At 56.6% G+C, this 8716-nt stretch overlaps 1 protein-coding gene across 1 annotated transcript; it reads left to right on the top strand.

The window, feature by feature from the left end:
- The first annotated feature begins 1691 nt into the window (after positions 1-1691).
- LOC311523544 (neuromedin-U receptor 1-like) lies at positions 1692-7163 on the top strand. Its single transcript, XM_084633650.1, has 2 exons — positions 1692-2212; positions 5839-7163. Exons 1-2 carry the CDS (start codon positions 1828-1830, stop codon positions 6243-6245), a joined length of 792 nt encoding a protein of 263 aa, XP_084489776.1. The 5' UTR covers positions 1692-1827; the 3' UTR covers positions 6246-7163.
- Positions 7164-8716: the final 1553 nt, after the last annotated feature.

Raw genomic sequence — 8716 nt, 5'->3', positions numbered from 1 at the left:
GGGCAGAGCCGGCTCCTCGGGCGCCCCTGGGGACCTGTGCCCAGCCCCACCTCCACCAATTCGGGGCAGGGCTGCTCTGCGAACCCAGGTGTGCTCTGGCCCGCGAGCAGCGCGGACCCAGCAACACGGCCTGCAGCCTTAGGGGCACAAGCCTGCCGCTAACCCGCGTCACAAACCCACATGCCGCGTCCGCTGCCCTGTGCCAAGAACACACCTGGCTCTGGTGTGGCCAGGCCCTGCCAGGTCAGCATGGGTGGGCAGGCCTCTGCCCCTCGCCCTGAACAGCCTCGCCCTGGCAGCAGCTGCAGCCCAGGGGTGTGGGGTGGGGGTCGCTATGTTTCCCGGACACTTCCAGCCCCCAGAGAGGACGTGGTGTGGATGGTACTGTGGGGCTGAGGGCCAGGACCCAGGGAGAGCGCTCCCTGCTGGGGGAGCGCGCTCCCTGCTGGGGGAGCTGCCCAGGGGAGCCTGCTCGCTGCGGGGCCATCCAGTGCGCTGGGACCTGGGGCTGGGCCTACCGACGGGAGCTGGGCTCTCAGACCTGCCCCCCCTCACCAGTGCTCCTCCCCTGGCCATGGTGAGGGGCCAGGGGGTGCAGCCCAGGAGCCTCCCTCCCCCCTTTGTTCCCACCTCCCTGTATCCCGGCTGCCTGGCTCTTGGGCTGATCAGTCAGAGCTGCTGCATCTCCGGGGATCCTTCTCCAGCCGCCTTCTGCGGGGCCAGGGGTCTGCCGCCATGGGGGCACAGCGGCACCCAGGCAGCTGAGTGGATGGCACACCATGGCCTGCCGCCCTCCCCAGCCCCCAACGTTGAGACAGCGTGGGCTAGTGGGCAGGGCTGGGGCCAGGGACTCCTGGGTCCTCTCCCCAGCCCTGCCACTGCCTCCCTCAGCAGCCCCTCCTGCAGGAGAGAGGGAGCAGCCAGCGTCTGGGAGGGCTGGGAAGGGGCCTGGTGTTCAGGGTGGTGGGCAGGGTGAAGCCACCTAACCGTCCCCCCCCCGGCCCCTCGGGGCCCCTCTGCAGGGAGGGAGACAAACCATGACAGCTCATTGCTTTCCCTCGAGGGGCCGGCTGCTGCAGAGCCTAGGAGTCAGGCTGGACCAGGAGAAACCTGCCCCGAATCCACCCCGGGGCACTCACTGATGCTCCCGCGCCTTCCCAGCATTCCCTGCTCTCCCCCGTCACGGAGGCAGGACACAGCGCTCGGCTGAGGGGGGTCGGATTCTGAAGCTGCTTCTGCAGTTCTCTTGGCCCTGGAGAGTGAACCCAGCTCCTTGGTGAGGCCCCCTGGCTCCCCAGGGCCCCCCGGCTGCCTGGATGGCCCCCAGCGCCAGCACCAACAGCTCTGAGCCCCTGGGTGCTGCGGCCAGCGACTGCCTGGGGTACCTGACTGCTCAGAACCACTTGGCCGGGAACAGCACCGCGGGGGCCCACGCGACCCAGCCAGACCCCCAGCTCCTCCTGATCGGCGCCCAGCAGCAGGAGCCCGACTACGTGGCCATCCCCGTCACCGTCTTCTACAGCCTGCTCTTCGTCTTCGGGCTCCTGGCCAACGGGCTGAGCCTGCTGACGCTGCTGCGGAGCGGGCGCATGAGGGCGGGCGCCGGGCGCTTCTACCTGCTGAGCCTGGCCACGGCCGACGTGCTGATGCTGCTCACCGTGCCGGGGACCCGGGACTGCTCCTTCTGGCAGACGGGGGGGGCGGACAGACGGGGCCCCCGGGCCCTGAGCAACGCCGTCTGCAAGCTCTGCTTCATGGCCCAGCACCACCGCCAGCTGGACCATCGTCGCCTTCACCGTGGAGCGCTACGCGGCCATCTGCCACCCCATGTGGGCCACGGCCGGCCTGCGGCGGTCCCGCATGGCCTACCTGCTGGCCCTCCTGAGCTTGGCGCCCCTCACCGTGGTCTACGGGAAGGCGTCAGCCTGCATCCTGGACTACACCTCCACCCGCCGGGTCTGCGAGATGCTGGAGCCCGAGCCGTACGCCATCTACAAGAGCATCATCGAAGCGCGCAGTGTCCTCTGCTTCCTGCTCCCCCTGGCCGCCATCGTCACCTTCCACCTCCTCATCTTCCGCCACCTCAGCCAGACCCGCCGGCAGCGGGAGGAGATGGGCCTGACCCACCCCTGCTCAGGGGGCTTCTCTGCACAGGTCCACCAGCCCCCCGGGAGCCTGCCTCTGTCGGAGAGGAAGGCCCGGCACCTCATGGGTGAGTGACAGCCTCTGAACGGCGCTCAGTGTTTCCCCAGCGCCTTCTGGCCCAGGGCCCTGCAGCACTTTCCTGGGGCAGGGCATGTCTTCAGCCCATTTCACAGGTGGGGAGGCCGGGGGGGGGGGCGCGGAAAGACCCCACGCTTCCAGACGTGGCCTCTCATCCCCAGTGACAAGTTCTAAGAGGCCACCTCTGAACACCTGGGGCCTGATACTTAGAGCTGCCGCATACCCGGAGCCCCCGGTCAGGATGCATGCTCGGCACCTCTGAAAGTCGGGCCCCAGCTGGCTCAGACCGAGCCCCAAACTCAGAGGCCACTTTCAGAATATCTGGGCCTAAGTGACTTGTCCAAGTCACAGGAGTCAGTGGCAGACCTGGGGCTCGATCCAATGTATTATCACACCCACATACACAGAGCAGCGTCACATCCTGCTTGTTTTATCACATCGTGTACTGCCCCACGCACTGCCCCTGGGGCAGTCCAGTGGACCTGGGCCTGGGGTGGTCTGGTGCACCTGGAGCGGTTCAGCGCAGCTGGGGCAGTCCAGTGAGGCTGGGATGGTCCAGTGGGCCTGGGGCAATGTGGGGGGCCTGGGAGGGTATCCTGCACCTCCTCCAGCCCCTTTGAAAAGCTAAACCATACTTTGAGACTCGTTTTAATCAGTAAAATAAATAATTTGTATTAACAAACTGGAGGGGTGTAAAGCTGCATAAATCCGACTGCCACATCCAATATCCAGGGTGCACCTAGGAGTTAACCAGCCCCTGCAGGGAGAGAAGGTCAAGCCAATACATGCTCCTAGCAGAGTCATCCCGACAGCGTCAGCCGCTGATGCACCGGTCCCATCTGCCCCGCAGGAAGTGCAATCCTGACACTGCTGTTCTTAGTGTTGTGGCATGAACAGCGCAGGCCTCAGTCGGGATCAGGCCCGCTGGACCTGGCTCTGTGTGGTACAGACACACAGGGAGACGTGCTCCCTGCCCCAGGAGCTCACAGTCCACATGCAAAGCCCAGTGTAACCTATGCTATGGCACTGTGACCAGCGCCTCCGGAACAAACAGACCCTCCTGTCTCCACTGTTCGTCAGACCCCTCCAGACGGCTGAGCAGATGCCGCTGACTCCTTCCAGCTGCGCGTTCCGTTCCCAGGTTGTGCTCCGCAGGTGGCTGGCTCGCTCAGCGCCCTGGCCTGGCGGGATGCTAGCCGCTAGTGGGGATTGCCAGTTCCCTCAAGCTCCCTTTGCAGGAAAGAATTCCTGCAGCCACGAATGGAGTCGGTCCCAGCGGCAGGCAGCCTCTGTGCCAAGCACAGTGAACACTCTCTATGCAAATCTCCCTTGTCGGTGGGCTCATCCCTCCTGGGGGCCGGGGCTGAGCCACATCGCAGGGTCCAGTCCCAACCTGTCTACTTCCCTCATGGCCTGGCCCGGCCCCATCCATAACCAAGGCCCTGTGGCTCGTTCAGCATGCTGGACCTAAACTATTCGATAGGGACCCTGGAATCGCTTGGCAGGCACCAGAATTCAGTGGCTGTGCTCCCCCAGCCCTCTCTCCCTTACTGCCCCCTTCTGCCCAGTCCAGTGCAATCCGTACAGCTGGTTAATCAATCATTCATTGTACGCTGCCCCAGGATTTTCATTGTGCTGCAGGTTTCTGTGTGGTGGCATTGTAGCAACTGGGAGGGGCAGGCAGAGATCTGGGGTAGCTGGGCACGGCTGCTGGGGCATTCGGCACCGAGGGAAGTTGTGAGAGTTGATTTGGGGGGTTGGCGCACAGGAGGCAGCTGAGGATCGCAGCGCTGGGAGGGGCTGCATCTCCCCATCCCGCCCTCAGCTGGGCAGGGCAAGAGGAGGAAGGCTGAATTCCTCATTCCCCATCCCAGGAAACATTGACTGCAGCTCATGGCCCCTGAGCTCGTATCAGGACATAAGAACAGCCAGACTGCATCAGGCCAATGGTCCATCGAGCCCAGTGTCCTGTTTCACAGTGGTCGGTGCCGGACGCTTCCGAGGAAATGAACAGAACAGGCCAATTATCGAGTGATCCATCCCCTGTCGTCCACTCCCAGCTTCTGGCAAACAGAGTCTTGGGGTTGTGTCCCTGGCCATCTTTGCTAATAGCCATTGATGAACCTGTCCTCCAGGAACCTGTCCTCCAGGAACTGTCCTCCAGACTAACCAATTTATTTGAGCATCAGCTTTTGTGAGCTACAGCTCACTTCATCGGATGCATTCAGTGGCCACATCGGATGCAGTGAGCTGTAGCTCACGAAAGCTGATGCTCAAATAAATTGGTTAGTCTCTAAGGTGCCACTCGTCCTCCTTTTCTTCTTGCGAATACAGACTAACACGGCTGCTACTCTGAGAGCTGGTCTGGTATTGCCACCCTTACTTAACATAACAGTCCAGAGTCCAGTCAGCAGGCAATGGGATGGGTTTACTGGGGCCAAACAAGCATGTTCCAAAGCCCTTCACACAGTCGGGCTATCGCTATACGCTGATAGAGTTTTCCTCTTTCGCTCCCCCAGCTGGTTTTCTAGTCGCTGCTGGAACCCCCTCCTTCTCCTGACCCCTAGCTCCCCACGCCGACAGAGCTCCCTCTTCCCCCTCCCTCTTCTTGGCAAACTGAATTATATTTGCAGTGCCCCTCCCCTGGTACCACCCTTCCAGTGTATGGTCCTGTTCCGTTCTGGGGGTCTGGGGGTGATGGGACACCTCTTTTGTATCTGGTGGGAGAGGTAAGGAGCGGGGTTACTTGTGTCCAGGGTCACTTCTTTGCAGACTTTGCATCTTTTCTTAACACCTTCCTGCTGCTCGATTAGCCCCTTATCTTCTCTTGTTACTGAAAGGTGCAGCCTTGTGCTTTCCCTTACATTCTCTTGCTTGCTTATTTAGCTTGTTTAAAAGCAAGGACAGAAGCAAGATTATTATTGTTTAGTTTTTATTTTATTTACTTTACATTCTTCTAACGATCAGCAGTGAGATGGTTGAGTGTGGAGGGTTAAAATCTCAAGGAACCCCTCAAGATGAAATCCAGTAAACATAAAAAACATTTTAAGAGTAATCTCTCTGCCCATTAGCACTTGGCTGATTTCTGCCGATTTACATCCCATTTTCCTACTTCTAAAATGTTTTTCTCTTCCCTGTTTCTACATGACATAGTGACACTACCTATACAGAAAGCATTGTCACATGTACAAAAGAAATACTGAAAAAACAGGGAAATTAAACCATCTTTCTGATCTCTCTGTTATAGTGAGCTGAGGTGTTAACTGCGACAAGAGCAGGTTAAAAATATTCAAGTGGAAATGTGATTTTGAAGTTCATCGTGATAAACAAGGTGTAATTTTTCTCTTCCAGAGCTGTGGTTTCAGGCTCTTTGCAGACTCAGGCAGGTGTCATTGTGTTGGTCACAGTTGGGTCACGTTTTGAAAGTTTACTTTGAAACCAAAAGGGCAGAGAGAGACATTTTTTTAATGAAATCTGAGTTTGTGGGTGCAACTGAGCATCAGGTTCTAAAAGAGGGACAATGATATGGTCATCTCCATGGTTGCATAATCCCATTATGCAAGGAGCCCTGTGCTATGCGGCTGGGCATTAATCTCTCTCCTCTCTTCCATGCAGGTGCTGTGGTGGCTGCGTTTTTCTTTTGCAACTTCCCCGACACGGCGTCATCCCTGATGCACGTTTACATTCACAGCTGGAGCACCAGCATCCTGGTGCTCTACACCTGGCTGAAGACCTACCTCTCACTGCCTCTCTGGTACCTCAACAGTGCCCTGGACCCCCTCCTCTTCTGCATCTCCTCAGCCTCCTTCCGCAACGCCTGCCACGAGAGCCTCCCCCCACTCCTGCCCTGGATCAGTAAGAAACTGCAAGGCTCCTGTGTCAGGTCGGGAGGGCAAGTGCCCAGGACTGGAAGATCTTTGTGGACCTTAAATTCCATGAAAGGGGAGCAAAGCAAATCCTCCAGAGATTCTCAGCCCAGTGAGCCACAGCTCCTTTCCTGTGGGAAGAGAGCGGGCCCATGAGCCTTGCCCAGTGGAAACACAGCCTGTGCACAATAGAGAAAGCCATGCATTATTCACAATGTCCTGGCACAATTGTGTGAGAGATACCCTGGTGCACATGCATTCGTGCTTGCACACTTTCCCCTCCTCCCGGGTGCTAGGGGACCAAGTGGAGGCTTACTGCAGCAGGGATTGCAGCTGGTGTAACAGCTGACTAGCTAGCAGTTCCGCTGTTCCGTTGTTGCTCTTGTGTGGAAATCTGTTGCTGAGTTGTTTGCGGCGTGTTTGCTGTTGTGAGGCGTTTCGGTCACTATTGTGGTGCATGGCTCAGTCTGTGTGACACAGTGTAGGCTTTAGAGTAGCAGCCGTGTTAGTCTGTATCTGCAAAAAGAACAGGAGATCTTCTCGTCCATCCTCCCCGTGGAAGGAAAAGGCCTAGGTAGGGAGCGTCGAATCGTGGAAGTCAACGAATGGCTACACAGGTGGTGTCGGAGAGAAGGCTTTGGTTTCTTTGACCATGGGATGGTGTTCCATGAAGGAGGAGTGCTGGGCAGAGACGGGCTCCATCTTACGAAGAGAGGGAAGAGCATCTTTGCCAGCAGGCTGGCTAACCTAGTGAGGAGGGCTTTAAACTAGGTTCACCGGGGGAAGGAGACCAAAGCCCTGAGGTAAGTGGGAAAGCGGGATACCGGGAGGAAGCACAGGCAGGAATGTCTGTGAGGGGAGGGCTCCTGCCTCATACTGGCAATGAGGGGCGATCAACAGGTTATCTCAAGTGCTTATATACAAATGCACAAAGCCTTGGAAACAAGCAGGGAGAACTGGAGGTCCTGGTGATGTCAAGGAACTATGACGTGATCGGAATAACAGAGACTTGGTGGGATAACTCACATGACTGGAGTACTGTCATGGATGGTTATAAACTGTTCAGGAAGGACAGGCAGGGCAGAAAAGGTGGGGGAGTAGCACTGTATGTAAGGGAGCAGTATGACTGCTCAGAGCTCCGGTACAAAACTGCAGAAAAACCTGAGTGTCTCTGGATTAAGTTTAGAAGTGTGTGCAACAAGAGTGATGTAGTGGTGGGAGTCTGCTATAGACCACCGGACCAGGGGGATGAGGTGGATGAGGCTTTCTTCCGGCAGCTCACGGAGGCTACTAGATCGCATGCCCTGATTCTCATGGGTGACTTTAATTTTCCTGATATCTGCTGGGAGAGCAATACAGCGGTGCATAGACAATCCAGGAAGTTTTTGGAAAGCGTAGGGGACAATTTCCTGGCGCAAGTGCTAGAGGAGCCAACTAGGGGGGGCGCTTTTCTTGACCTGCTGCTCACAAACCGGGTAGAATTAGTGGGGGAAGCAAAAGTGGATGGGAATCTGGGAGGCAGTGACCATGAGTTGGTTGAGTTCAGGATCCTGACGCAGGGAAGAAAGGTAAGCAGCAGGATACGGACCCTGGACTTCAGGAAAGCAGACTTCGACTCCCTCAGGGAACGGATGGCCAGGATCCCCTGGGGGACTAACTTGAAGGGGAAAGGAGTCCAGGAGAGCTGGCTGTATTTCAAGGAATCCCTGTTGAGGTTACAGGGACAAACCATCCCGATGAGTCGAAAGAATAGTAAATATGGCAGGCGACCAGCTTGGCTTAATGGTGAAATCCTAGCGGATCTTAAACATAAAAAAGAAGCTTACAGGAAGTGGAAGGTTGGACATATGACCAGGGAAGAGTATAAAAATATTGCTCGGGCATGTAGGAATCATATCAGGAGGGCCAAATCGCACCTGGAGCTGCAGCTAGCCAGAGATGTCAAGAGTAACAAGAAGGGTTTCTTCAGGTATGTTGGCAACAAGAAGAAAGCCAAGGAATGTGTGGGCCCCTTACTGAATGAGGGAGGCAACCTAGTGACAGAGGATGTGGAAAAAGCTAATGTACTCAATGCTTTTTTTGCCTCTGTTTTCACTAACAAGGTCAGCTCCCAGACTGCTGCGCTGGGCATCATAAAATGCGGAAGAGATGGCCAGCCCTCTGTGGAGATAGAGGCGGTTAGGGACTATTTAGAAAAGCTGGACGTGCACAAGTCCATGGGGCCGGACGAGTTGCATCCGAGAGTGCTGAAGGAATTGGCGGCTGTGATTGCAGAGCCACTGGCCATTATCTTTGAAAACTCGTGGCGAACCGGGGAAGTCCCGGATGACTGGAAAAAGGCTAATGTAGTGCCAATCTTTAAAAAAGGGAAGAAGGAAGATCCTGGGAACTACAGGCCAGTCAGCCTCACCTCAGTCCCTGGAAAAATCATGGAGCAGGTCCTCAAAGAATCAATCCTGAAGCACTTGCATGAGAGGAAAGTGATCAGGAACAGCCAGCATGGATTCACCAAGGGAAGGTCATGCCTGACTAATCTAATCGCCTTTTACGATGAGATTACTGGTTCTGTGGATGAAGGGAAAGCAGTGGATGTATTGTTTCTTGACTTTAGCAAAGCTTTTGACACG

The sequence above is a fragment of the Lepidochelys olivacea genome (genome assembly GCF_965140295.1).
Source record: "Lepidochelys olivacea isolate rLepOli2 genome assembly, chromosome: 7".
Taxonomy (NCBI): Eukaryota; Metazoa; Chordata; order Testudines; family Cheloniidae; genus Lepidochelys; species Lepidochelys olivacea.
The sequence above is the reverse complement of the archived record's forward strand: the minus strand, read 5'-3'. Positions and strand labels throughout refer to the sequence as shown.